Source organism: Natrix helvetica (genome assembly GCF_964273705.1).
Source record: "Natrix helvetica genome assembly, chromosome: Z".
Classification (NCBI taxonomy): domain Eukaryota; kingdom Metazoa; phylum Chordata; class Lepidosauria; order Squamata; family Natricidae; genus Natrix; species Natrix helvetica.
Window position 1 is genome coordinate 96491746 of NC_138554.1, and position 14423 is coordinate 96506168.

Consider the following 14423-nt stretch of genomic DNA (forward strand, 5'->3'; position numbering starts at 1 on the left):
TTAATCACATTTGATGCAAACGGCATACAAGTTGGAAATGAATGTTTCATTGTTTTCTAAAACCCATTAAAAGTACAAATTGCTAAATTTTCTAAAACGTGGCTGGGTATTTTCCAATAAACGAATCCTTTACTATAAGCAAGCAAAACTATCACACGGCTGCCACATTATGAAACCTGAACGATTTCAAATCTCAGGTATAGTAAAAGATTTAAAGTTGCCAAGACCAAACTATATTAAACATAAGTACCGGATTGGTGTAATGGTTAAGGTGCTGGACTATTAATTATTTCATAGCTAATAAATATGCTGCTTCCTCATTTTTTCAGGTGGGGTGAGATTGAGTGGGATAGTTGGGGAATTTCTTCTGTACTTTCTTAGATATATTTTTCCTGTGTGCTTGTGCTTGTGTACTTGCTATAAGGATTAGTCCCATAAGTGCTTATTCCAAAATGCAACTGGACTTTCTTGGATTGTTTTTTTTCCCTTGAAAACATTTCACTTCTCTTCCAAGAAGCTTCATCAGTTCTGCTTGGATGAGAAGCAAAACATCTTCAAGGAAAAACAAAGAAATCACAGTTGCCTTTTTAAAAAACACCTTTGGGACAAGAATGTAAAAAGGACTTTTTGTCAAAAAGAAATTCCAGAAACCTAACTCATTTTGTCTGGAAATGAATCCATTTTTTTCTTTTGTATAATTGTATCTGAATACTTAGATTGAAATAAAGTCAGTTTGTTATTCAGCATTTTCTAAAAAATCTTTTTTGACTCACATAAATTGTGCTATGATCCTCTGCATTATTGTCTATATATTAATAACCTGTCTGAACACATGATCCAATGGCATTGCATTTGTCTTTTATTTATCAATCTTTGAATATTCTAATTCAGGTAATTTAAGAAATTACTAATTCTTAAAGGTCTGTGAAGATTCTCAATCATCCATTGTTATCCCAAAGATGTTTTCCCAAAAAGGACTTTCTTGTTTGTTTGCTTTTTATTTTTAAAAAATTGCTTCTCATTCAAGCAGAACTGAAGAAGCTTCTTGGATGGGAAGTGAAATTTTAAAAAAAATCCAAGAAAATTCAATTGCTTTTAGAAAAAGCACCTTTGGGAAAATCATCATGATCTTAAAGACTGACAATCTCCATTGACATTTATTTTTTAAGTAGATCGGAAACTACCAGTTTCAAGAATAATAATGTACAAAATGAATACAGGTAGTCCTCACAACAGTTCATTTAGTGATTGTTCAAAGTTACAGCAACACAGAAAAAGGGTCTTATTACTTTTTCCATAATTATAACCTTTGTAGCATCCCCTTGATCATGTGATCAAAATTCAGATGTTTGGCAATTGACTCATATTTATGATGGTTGCAGTGTCCTGGGATAATGTGATCCTCTTTTGCAACCTTCTGACAAGCAAAGAGAAGAAATTCTCTTAACCATGTTACTAACTAAACAACTGCAGTTGTGCTGTTGTAACTTTGAACAGTCACTAAATGAACTGTTGTAAGTCGAGGTTTTACTTGTCATCCTGGCACAAAGTTTGTTGGTTCGTTTGTATGTTTCGTTACAAATAATTCAAAGAGGCAAGCATAACAAACTCACCTTCACCTCCTATTTTTCCTACAACATTCCTGTGAGGTGGGCTGAGAGAGTGTGACTGGCCCAAGATCACCCAGCTGCCCTTCATGATAAAGCAAAGACTAGAACTCAAAGTTTTACACTTTTTTAGCCTGGTGGTTTAATCACTAAATTAAACAGGCAAGGACAAGGTAAACATAAAACCAAGTTTTTAGAATCTTCTTGAAGACTAATAGAGTTAGGGTCAACCAAATTTCAGAGAAGGCATTATTCCAAATAGCTGGCACCTCAGCAGAAAAGGCATCTCTGTTATGAGCCTCTCATTCCTTTTAATTAATGAATGGAGAATTTGCGCCCCTCCACATTTTCCTAAATCAAAATTATTTATAATTTTCCATGCTAGCTGGAACTTCTGGAAAGTAGAGTTTAACAATATCTCATAGATTCAGGATTATAATACCTAAATTGACACAAGAAAACAATATGCAGTTAAGTGTCACATACTACAGTATATTCTGTAGTAGTATTCTCCAGATCTTCTGACATAGGAGATTAGAGTTGAAAAGGCATAGGAAAGTGTGGATGACATCTAATCTAGGCTCTAGGCTAATTTGTAAACTAGCAAAAGTGAAATTCCTGTTTGTTGAGGATTATAATATGCATTTCAACTCCATTCTTAATATGAATACTTTTAATGTTAAAATTGCATTGCAAATGATGTTTTTATGAAATGCCCCTACATATTTTCAGGAATGCAAATAGAAAGTTTTACCAAAGCAGATTCTACTTACAGCTTGCATACATTTAAAAAAACATGTTTCCATTAGGGTTTAATCATAGAAATGAATTATGGGACCACCCAAATGCGACCAATTGAATATACAACTAGATATTTATGTCCATGCCAAACATAATATGATCTCTGATTATTTATTTACATGGTCTATGAAACATATTTCCCAAAATTCAATATTTTGAACAAATATGTAGGTAATGTAAGAACTAGCATACATTAACTGGTATTACTTCATTCATATTGAGTGACCATAATGCTCTCTATATTGAGAAGAAACTTCTGTCCAAGTTATTCCTAAAAATGCATAATACTTCTTGTGATTTATTGTGCATAGAAAATGCTTTTTGTTTTATCAAAAAAATATGAGGAGACAACAGTTGCCCAACATGGAATACTTATACAAGACTTCTTAAAGACTTCCAGTGTTGGGGCATTCACAACTTCTGGAGGCAAGCTGTTCCACTGATTAATTGTTCTAACTGTCAGGAAATTTCTCCTCAGTTCTAAGTTGCTTCTCTCCTTGATTAGTTTCCACCCATTGCTTCTTGTTCTACCCTCAGGTGCCTTGGAGAATAGTTTGACTCCCTCTTCTTTGTGGCAACCCCTGAGATATTGGAACACTGCTATCATGTCTCCCCTAGTCCTTCTTTCTCTTAAGCTAGACATACCCAGTTCCTGCAACCATTCTTAATTTGTTTTAGTCTCCAGTCCCCTAATCATCTTTGTTGCTCTTCTCTGCACTCTTTCTAGAGTCTCCACATCTTTTTTACATCGTGGCGACCAGAATGGCCTTACCAAGGCATTATAAAGTGGTATTAACACTTCGCGTGATCTTGATTCTATCCCTCTGTTGATGCAGCCTAGAACTGTGTTGGCTTTTTTGGCAGCTGCTGCACACTGCTGGCTCATATTTAAATGGTTGTCCACTCGAACTCCAAGATCCCTCTCATAGTTACTACTATTGAGCACGGTACCACCTATACTGTACCTGTGCATTCCGTTTTTGTTGCCTAAATGTAGAACCTTCTCTTTTCACCATTGAATTTCATTTTATTAGATAGTGCCCAATGTTCAAGTTTGTCAAGATCCTTCTGTATCTTAAGCCTATCTTCTGGAGTGCTGGCTATTCCTGCCAGCTTGGTGTCATCTGCAAATTTGATGAGTTCCCCATTTATTCCCTCATCCAAATAATTGATGAAGATGTTGAAGAGTACTGGGCCTAAAACAGAGCCTTGGGGTACTCCACTGCATACTTCCCTCCATGTAGATGCAGTTCTATTGAGGACTACACGTTGAGTGCGGTTGGTCAGCCAGTTACGTATCCATCTGGTGGTGATGCTGTCTAACCCACATTCTTCTACTTTATCTAGTAGTAGGTTATGGTCTACCTTATCAAAAGCCTTACTGAAGTCCAAGTAAACTATATCAACGGCATTCCTCTGGTCCACTAATTTTGTCACATTATCAAAGAATGTAATAAGATTAGTCTGGCATGATCTGTTTTTGACAAATCCATGTTGACTTTTGGCTATTACTTTGTTTGCTTCTAGGTGTTCGCAAATTCGTTGCTTGATTATTTTTTCCAGAATCTTTCCCGGTATTGAGGTCAGGCTGATAGGTCTGTAGTTTCCTGGATCTATTTTTTTCCCTTTTTTGAAGATGGGAACCACATCAGCTCTTTTCCAGTCCTCTGGTAGTTCCCCGGTGTTCCAGGATCTCTGAAAGATATAATTCAGTGGTTCTGAGATCTCGTCTGCTAGTTCCTTCAGAAAATTAGCTTCCACCCATTGCTTCTTGTTCTGCTCTCAGGTGCTTTGGAGAATAATTTGACTCCCTCTTCTTTGTGGCAACCCCTGAGATATTGGAACACTGCTATCATGTCTCCCCTTGTCCTTCTTTTCATTAAACTAGACATACCCAGTTCCGGCAACCGTTCTTCATATGTTCCTCATATGTTTTAGCCTCCAGTCCCCTAATCATATTAGTTGCTCTTCTCTGCACTCTTTCTAGAGTCTCCACATCTTTTCTACATCGTGGTGACCAAAACTGATTGCAGTATTTCAAGTGTGGCCTTATCAAGGCATTATAAAGTGGTATCATCTTTATGTGATCTTGATTCTATCCCTCTGTTTATGTAGCCTAGAACTGTGTTGGCTTTTTTGTCAGCTGCAGCACACTGCTGGCTCATATTTAAATGGTTGTCCACCAGAATTCCAAGATCCCTCTCACAGTTTACTACTGTTGAGCAAGGTACCACCTATACTGTACCTGTGCATTTTGTTTTTCTTGCCTAACTAAATGTAGAACCTTACTTTTTTCACCATTGAATTTCATTTTATTAGATAGTGCCCAATGTTCAAGTTTGTCAAGATCCTTCTGTATCTTAAGTCTGTCTTCTGGAGTGTTGGCTATTCCTGCAATCTTGGTATCATCTGCAAATTTGATGAGTTCCCCATTTATCCTCTCATCCAAATCATTGAAGAAGATGTTGAAGAGTACTGGGCCTAAAACAGAGCCTTGGGGTACTCCACTGCATACTTCCCTCCATGTAGATGCAGTTCCATTGAGGACTACACGTTGAGTGCAGTTGGTCAGCTACATAAATTTCTGCCTTTAACCTAAAGCCTACTTTTACTTTTTGAAGCCTATTTTATTTAAAATATAGTACCATTCCAAGTGCCAAAACTGCTAGATTTATCTAATTTTACTTATTTTAAGGCCTGTTAGTCCCAGAGATCTGTTGATCAAATCTCATTCCAGTGGTAAAATCTAAAATATTTTCCTAACAGTTCTGTGGGTGTGGCTTGGTGGGGTTCATGTGACTGGGTGGGCGTGGCTATGTAGTTATGTGACTGGGGGGGGGATCAAAAGACAGAAGCTCACTTTAACAATGTCCTGCTGGAGCAGAGGATTGGACTAGATGACCTTCAGGTCCCTTCCAGCCCTGGATTGTTGTGCTCTTTCAAGGTATCCTCTGAAACTGCGTCTAATGCCAAATTTATGGTCCTTCCTCCCTTTCCTTTTTCCCTCCCTCCTTTCTTTCTTTCTTTCTTTCTTTCATTCTTTCCCCTTCTCTCCCTTTTTTTCTCCAATCCCTCTTTTCTTTTCTTTCTTTTTCTTTCTTTCTTTCTTTTTTTCTTTCTTAGCACCTCCCTACCCCCTGTTTTTGGCCTAGCAGGCCTCAGGGAAGCCTCCTGGGAGCAAAAATGGACCCAAATGCTAAAAAAGAAAGTTTTAAAAAAGTTCCTATCATTGCACAGCACAGCTGATCATCAGAACATTTTTAACTTTGTTAAGCAACTTTTTACTATCGGTTCAGGCGAACCAGTATGAACCAGTAGCATTTCACCCCTGTCTCATTCCAATAATAAACCGTTTTGTCCTTCAATTTAAACATCAGATATTGTTAGTTGTCAGAAATCAATTTGGAATAAAATGTGGACCTTAATTTATTATTGATTGCCAACACTAATTTTGGTAATAATATTGTGAGCATTTTGAAAAGATGATAGTCAATTCAGATTGGAAATGTTCCTTGTTCAAATCAGTTCAAATAAAATGTTTTTGAGTTTTCCTGTACCTTTCAAAAATAAATGGAATTACTCTCTTAACTCATCAATTAATTTTTATTTCAGTCTTACATAATATAAAGCATATATCAATTTTTATTATGCCTTTTTCTTCTGCCTTGAAGGCTGAGATAGTAGTTCTTGTCCCAGGCTTCAAACTAGGGTGGCTGAAGCCTTTTTATTTCATGAATCATCTTAAGAGTCAACTAATATAATAAAGTAGAAATTAAAAATTCTTAAATCCTTGATTATGATTGAATTGTTAAATTTCTACCTGCCTTAGATTGTGAATGTAACTAGATAACTCACTCATAATAATAACCATATAGGTCCTTGCGAATGATTCTGTAACTGGATGGAAATACCAAATCTAGTCTAATTTGGTGACTGTACAACCTACCCATAATGATGCAAAGTGTTATATATAAAGTTGTGCATATTTTCATCTTGCATTTGTAAGGAAAAAATTACAGAAAACAAAGAAGACAGACTACAGGTTAGTATTCTCTAAGGAGCAAAATTTCTGGCTGCCATTAGCTACTCCGTGGAAACCTCTTTGCATGTTTAATATATTAGTATTTTTTGATGCTGAGGAATGGTTAACATCTGGCAGGCTCCTATTTGTTTTGTTTTCAAGCACTGATGAAAGAACAGTTTCTTCTCTGCTTACTTCACAGTATAGACAGAATCTTGTGGTTCATTCTTTTATGAAAAATTGATTTGTATTTGCAGTTTTTTTCCATTTTTGAAATACTGTATAAAGTAGACATTTCATCTCTCTCTCTCTCTCTCTCTCTCTCACACACACACACACACACACACACACACACACACAAACCAAAACATTATTAACCAAACCAACAAATGAATTTAATATCTAAAATAAATAAATAAAAGGCTGGGTTTTTTTTAAATTGCAATTGTATGCATTGCTTTTCAAACTATCCCTGGATTATATCAATTGCTGTTTGAATTTTTTAATGATTACTAACTTTGGGAAAAGCTGGAAGCATTTTCATGCTCTCTTGCTAAGATTTTTTTGCAGCTGGCCTTTACCTATGCCACCAACACCAATTTAATTAACAGTTCCGTGGAATATGATACACATTTACTGTTTATATCCCATATTGCTGCTTCAAACATGATGGTAACAAGTACTACCTTAAATGATGCCATTACTGCTGTTGTCAAAGATCAGAGCAGGAAAACCTGGTTTAAAGCATGTACTTTAAGCATGTCTGGGGAAAAAAGCTCAGCAGACTCCAGATTAAAGCATGCAAGAAATTACAAATAACTTGACCTATTTCAGTTCACAGAAAAGCAACTGTTCATTTTCACCGCTTTGGCATTGCATTCCTCATATGACAATTTATATAAATCTCCATCCCTCTGCCCCAGGATGGTAATCAACATATTGTTGCAACACAAACTAAGTAACCACTATTCAGGCAAAGAATTATTAAGAAACAGGATCAGAGAGCATCTTGATTTTTTATCATATTGAGAATTTAAGGTGCAGTAAATAATAAAGTTGACCATTCTGTGTATATTCATGTGACTTTTCCATAAGCTATATTTTGCTTTCTTTGTTACGGAATTTTAATATGAGATACAAGAATTTATTTAAACATGCTGATTTGAGGATAAATCCTATTAAATATAGATGAAATTACTTCTGGCTAAATATAGTTATCTACATTATCCCCAAATTCATTGGCTTATATAGAGGTGTACTACAAAATAATATTTTGTCATTTTTTTCATGTGTTTGAATTTTTACTATTATATTTATTAGGTAATTATATTTATTTATGCTCATTTTGAATGAGTTAGTACATGCCAGTACTAATATTGAAAATCTAAGCACATTTACTAAATGACTAAAATGTAAATGAACACAATGGGTTTTATTAATTTTTCTTTATGAGATTTATCTCTTCGTTAAACCTTAATGGACCTTAAGGTTGCTTTTTAGTGATACGGACGTTAATTAACTCTAATATTTCTCCAATAGCCATATTTGAATAGTTTCTCACCATTGTTCATAATTATTTATGTACAAGAGTTTCTTGGTTGCTCTTTTATAGCACCTGTAACTAATTTACTGTCAATATTCTGATCATTATTGAATCCATTCCATTCACCAAAATTATCTTTAAAAATCATATCATAACCAGTCTTTTTTCCAAGAGACAATCAACAGAGGAAATATAAAATCTGGTTTCAGTTACGATGTTAAAAAAGAGTGTTTGAAGAAAATAAATCAAACACCACTTCAGAAAACCCATTAAGAATATGCTAACTACTTTCAACATTGTTTATAAAACAATGTTGAAGGATTTCTTATCATAACTGCCTTTATAGTGTGCTACATTTCATTTGATTGGTTCTATATAATGCACAGTCCATTTATTATATTCAGCAGAAAGATCTCTTGACTGAGCCCTTTGTATTCTATTCATTATAGTAACTTCAAGTAGAAAGAAAGAAGAAAGCAGGTATCTGTACATGAACAAGAAAAACAAAAGAAAAAGAAAGTGAACAGATAAAGAATGAGTAGGATAAGTGAAAGCTTTATAAATGAAAGCAGATGTATAAAATTACAAGCTGTCAGATCAGCAACAGAAATGAAGATGATAAAGTGCCTCCAACTATCAATTATAAATATTCATTTTGCCCTGTCCTGCAACTTTTCCTCATTAACCTCTTCAGATAATGATGGAAAGGCACCAAATGATGACTCACATGGAAGAAGAGGGGGACAGAATCATTCTCCTAAATGTCCAATTCTGTTAAACAGCCAATATATTTGTATGATTTTCATTTAGTTGAAGTGGTTTTTTCCATGTTCTCCCAAAAAAATTCTCTAAGATTTACAATTAGAAAAGAGTAGTGAAACAAATAGTGTTTATATAACCTATATTTAAAAAAAAACAATTGAAGTTATTCTAAAATATGTTTACAAAATAATACTACCTATAGATGTTTCATAGTGCAAATAATTTTATAGTAATCATAAGCTGCTTAGACAGATATAGTGTCAAGATTTAGACTGTCTATAGAATTAAAGCAATTTACATAGTATGTAAACAGCTACCTAAAGAAAAGTATTTAATTTTACTTGTAATTTTGTTTGATTTTCCTATCATGCCAGATAAAGACAGTCAAATAGCAACTTGGCTTGCTTCCTAGAATTAAAAATCTAATAATTTAATTTTAAGAAAGATGTGGATGATGTTGTGTTCTTTATGAACAGAAAGAAATCAGGTTTGTTCTCAATTGTTTGGGAAGTAAATATATTGAAAGTAATGCTCTAGTATTTGATCTAGTATTTGATGGTATTATTACTAAGTTGGTTCCAGTTTAGAATGAATGGAAATCAAGAGGTTAATGATGCTGAGTTGATGGTGTTGGATATACTTAGAACATATCTAGAATACTTTGAACACATTGCATGTGTTTAATTAAAATTATTTGCTCTGTGTTAAACTGTTTAATTTTTAATTGCAACTCCTAATAGGAAAAAGATAAATTGGCACTGGATTTATTTGAGCAGAATTATAACTTTTTACATTCATTTTGTCTCCAAATAAGTATAGTTTTAAAATCTCACCATCACTATCCCAAAATGATAAAGTATTTTGATATTGATATAATCCATTATCAATTCTCTTCCATTTGATTACTTAGTATTTTTAATCATCGGGATGATGAAATATAATCTGTCTCTCCTTTATTTGATGGACCAAATATTTATAAATAATGTAAAGCATTATTTATCTGTCTCTAGAACTCTTCTGCTGGAGTGGGGTTTGCCTTCATCCTGTACCTGCATGCCAGAGATTCTAGATTCAGCTGTCTCTTTACTCTCTTCACTTCTGCCTCATAAGGAAATGCCAATTAACTCTTGGCTCTTTTTATATTCAAGTAACTACCGGGCATTTAATTATAGTGTTTTCTTTTCTTTTCTTTTAGTGATATCAAGTAATTATCAGACTTGCTTGGGCCTTCTGATGCATTATCCACCTATTGGAGATGTTCATTCATTAATCTTGAAATCCCTTTTTCTCAGAGATCCGAAGGTAAGTTATGCTAAATTTTGTCAATTTCCAAATTTTAAAATCACTAATGGAACCCCCAAATAGTATTAAACAAGTGAAATTGGGAACAAGAAAGTGGAGAGATATATTGAGCTTAAAACAAAGCAGCCCAATTCAGAAAGATAATCAAAATACCTTACATGTCAAAGTTTGGGTCATAATCCAGGATATATCAGAACAGACTGCATTATATGGGCCACTTGGTACAAATCTGTTGCTCGTATAAACTATTTCACTTTTCATTCATACAAATCATGATTGGTTAGAAACCTAATGATTGTTTTCAGATTCATATGTGACTGAAATTACTGAGAAATTCATTTCACTATACAGGTGACATGCAGAGCCAATTGTTAGGGCACACTAGGCGTTACCCTGTCAGCTCCAGCACTCATGCACGTGCTGGCCAGCTGACTTCGGCCTTCTTTTTCGGCCATGTTTCGCCCTCCGGAGACTTCCCTGAGCCCTCTAGAGAGCATAAAACGACCCAACGCGCAAACTGGAAGTCTGGGTTGGCCGTTTTTCACCCTCTGGGGCCTTCAAGGAAGCCTCCTGAAGACTATATGAGCAACCCGGAAGTTCAGGAACGGTGACTTCTGGTTTGTCTGTAGGGTTGTTTCTCGCCCTCCGGAGGCTTCAGGGAAACCTCCTGAAGGCTCTGGAGGGAGAAAAACGGCCCTATGGACAAACCAAAAGTCACCGTTCCCGAATTTAGGTGTTGCTCATACAGCCGTTTTTCGCCCTCTGGAGGCTTCAGGGAAGCTCCTGAAGCCTCCAGGGGCATGGGAGGCTGTTTTCGCCCTCCCCAGGCTCCTAGAAAGCCTCTGCACCCTGAGGAGGGTGAAAAAAGTCCGCCAAATGGGTGGGGTAACACACACATGCGCGTTGGGGTCATGCACATAGCATGGGTGTGGCACGCCTGTACACAGCCCCCCTGCGCTCCCCCGCTTTTGGCATGCGATTCAAAAAAGATTAGCCGTCACTGCACTATGGAGGGGATGGGGGTGAGGGGCACCATTTTGCGGTGGTTCTCCTCCTTCCTCTCCGGTCGGATGCAATGTGTGTTGGCGGGGGAGCAGAGGTCGACCCTGAGGCCGCTCACGTGCGGAGTGCCACAGGGGTCGGTCCTCTCACCTCTCTTGTTCAACACATACATGAAACCGCTGGGCGAGATCATTCGAGGATTCGGGGTTGAGTGCCATCTGTATGCAGATGACACTCAGCTATACATCTCTACCCCGAACCATCCCAACGAAGCCGTCGAGGTGATGTCCCAGTGTCTGGAAGCCGTGCGGGTCTGGATGGGTGACAACAGACTCAAGCTCAACCCTTCCAAGACGGAGTGGCTGTGGCTACCGGCGCCCCGCTTTAGCCAATGTGTTCTATCTCTGGCCATCGGGGGGGGACAACTGCCCCCGGCAGATAGGGCACGCAATTTGGGCATCCTCCTAGATTCCCGGCTGTCGCTAGATGATCATGTGACGGCCGTGGCTAGGGGGGCGTTCCACCAGGTTCGCCTGGTGCGCCAATTGCGCCCCCTACTAGAGCGGGACGCCCTTCGCACAGTCACTCATGCCCTGGTGACTTCCCGTCTTGATTACTGCAATGCTCTCTACATGGGGCTCCCCTTGAGATGCACCCGAAGGCTCCAGCTGGTTCAGAATGCAGCCGCGCGGGTTATTATGGGGAGTACTAGGTACTCCCATGTAACACCTTTCCTGCGTGAGCTGCACTGGCTGCCTGTGGCTTTTCGGGTGCGTTTCAAGGTGCTGATTGTTATCTTCAAAGCGCTCCATGGCTCGGGACCTAGTTACCTGCGGGATCGCATTCTACCCCACACATCCCTGCGACCAATCTGCTCTCACAGAGAGGGACTCCTCTGGGTACCTTCCGCTAAGCAGTGCGGGCGGGCGGTGCCTAGGAATAGGGCCTTCTCTGTGATGGGCCCAACCCTCTGGAACGACCTCCCCCCTGATATTAGAACCACCTTGGATCTCCGCTCCTTCCGCAAGAAACTCAAGACCCACCTGTTCCGACTCGCCGGCCTGGCCTAATTGTAATTGTAATTGTACTTACAGGGAAAACCCACTATTGACCTTCCTGGATGGCTTTCTAAATTTTAAATTCTGGGGTTTTAACTGGTTTTAGAATTGTTTTTAATTATTTAATTAGTTTGGGTTGTATATACAGACGGTATGTGTGCGTTGTTTTGTCTGATGTTTTATGTTATGTTTTGTTGTTTTATACATGAACGGTCTGTACACCGCCCCGAGTCCCTATGGGGAGAGGGGGCGGTCTATAAATTTAATAAAACCTAACCTAAACTAGACTCCTCTGAGTAACAGAATGTGAATCAAACGCATAATATTTTAAAAGTTATATCTATGTATTTGACAAATACTGATAGTTCTTAACTTACAGCAGTTTGTTTATCATTCAAAGTTATAATGGCACTGATCTTAAATGACCATTTTTCACACTTCTGACCATTGCAGCATCCCCATGGTCAAGTGATCAAAATTCAGACACTTAGCAACTGAGTCATATTTATTACACTTGCAGTGTCCTGGTGTCAACCTTTTATGATCTTCAGACAAGCAAAGTCAATGGGGAAACCAGATTCACTTAGCAACCATGTTACTAACTTAATAACTGCAGTGATTTACTTAACAACCTGTGGCAAGAAATGTCATAACTTGGAGCAAAATTCGCTTAACAAAGGTTTTGCGTAGCAGCTGAAATTTTGACTCAATTGTGGTCATAAGTCGAGGATTACCTGTAACAGATGTTTTATGCCTGTAATGGAAGATACATGTGTGCTTGACAAATTGCAGTTTTTTCCCTAACTGAAGACCCAAAAATGTATCATTATAAACACATATTAAAGCTTGTAATAACTTTTAAAATATAATTGTATTTATATTTTATATTTGTAAATTGCCCATCTCCCTCGGAGAGAGGCTCTGGCAGTGTTCAATTTAATGTAACCATAAGTAAAATTTAACATTAAAATCCATGTATATGGAATGAAATACAGTTTGGGCATCAAATATCTTTACCTTTTTAAAAGCAATTTGCAATTGTGATCGGACTTCTAGAAAGCCATCTTTGCAATCTGAAGTTTAATGCACAATTCACAGTTAATGCTTTCTTGAAGAATGTCTTTAAATAGGCTCAATATCTGTGTATGACACATAGAACTTATTTTAATGTTAATTTTTCCAACCTCCTTCATGTGTGTGAAATGTTTGTTTGTTTTAATGCTAAACAAGCTATCTTCTTACTCAAAGCATCCAATAATCTATGAAATTTAAAGCAGAAAATAACGTAGTTTTAAAATTGAATGTTCTTCAGTAGCATGAAAAATATAATTATGGATTTTATACTTAGTGCTCTGAAAATAGACAATAATAAAAAATGGTCAGGAAAAAAATTGTTACATGAAACAATGTTTTTATTTTTCTGTATTTAAAAAATATGGAAGACACCTATTTCTGTCCTCAAAAAAGACAGATTTCTCACATGGCTGTTTGGTTTTTAAACAGAGCCATTACTGGCATAGCTCTGGTGCCTATAATTTAAATTGAGAATATCAAAATAATACCCAGGTGCATAAAAGTACTCCTAGAGGGTACCTAGCAAATTCTATGCCTCTCTTAATTTTTACAGCATCAGACTTTCTTCCAAAAGTCTTCATTCCAGAAAGTACCTTTTTAAAAAACTGCACAAAGAAAATGGAAATGTCTTGGAGAAGGGCTTATGGAACAAAGTTAACTGTCTCTTGTTCTCAAATACAGGAACAAAATTATTAATTTAAATTAAAGGAATGCAGATTCTAATCAAAAATTATAGGAAAATATCATAACAGTGAGTGCATTACAACAATGGCAACAATTATGTAACGAGATTATACAATTTTCCCCCTTCTTTGGATTTTTCAAAAAATTAAACAGCTACCTGGGATTGTTTAATCTGGATTCCTACACTGGGCAAGGTCCAAATGACAGCTTTTAATTCTCTATTGTATGCTTTTGTTAATGTCTGTAGTTGCCAAATCATCCCTGAATTCTAAATATATTTGTATAAATTTTGAATGATTGTATCAAAATTCATTTGGTCTTGGCTACTATCTTACTCATTGCAAGTAGAAAGTCTGTGATTTCAGCTGCAATATTTACAAAGCACTGTTGCTTACAAAACCAAACTACTAGAAGAACAAAATCAATGTTTCTTAGAACAAAGTTAGCCTGCAGAAGTTGGATTAAAGTTAATTGCACTTGGAGAAGATGCTTTGAAGTCCATATGCCTTAATTTAGTGTTTAATTTAAATCCCAGAAATTTCATTAGCACTTTTCCAAATTTCCTAAGT

The 14423-nt window shown here is 36.7% G+C and overlaps 1 protein-coding gene across 3 annotated transcripts in view; it reads left to right on the forward strand.

Annotated features, from left to right (window-relative positions):
• TBC1D5 (TBC1 domain family member 5) overlaps window positions 1–14423 on the forward strand; it is a 407032-nt gene that overhangs the window by 326967 nt on the left and 65642 nt on the right. For all 3 annotated transcript variants that reach the window (XM_081970868.1, XM_081970866.1, XM_081970867.1), the window contains exon 15: window positions 9930–10036. In XM_081970868.1, the coding sequence (XP_081826994.1) occupies window positions 9930–10036 (107 nt within the window). The remainder of the gene's footprint in view (window positions 1–9929; window positions 10037–14423) is intronic.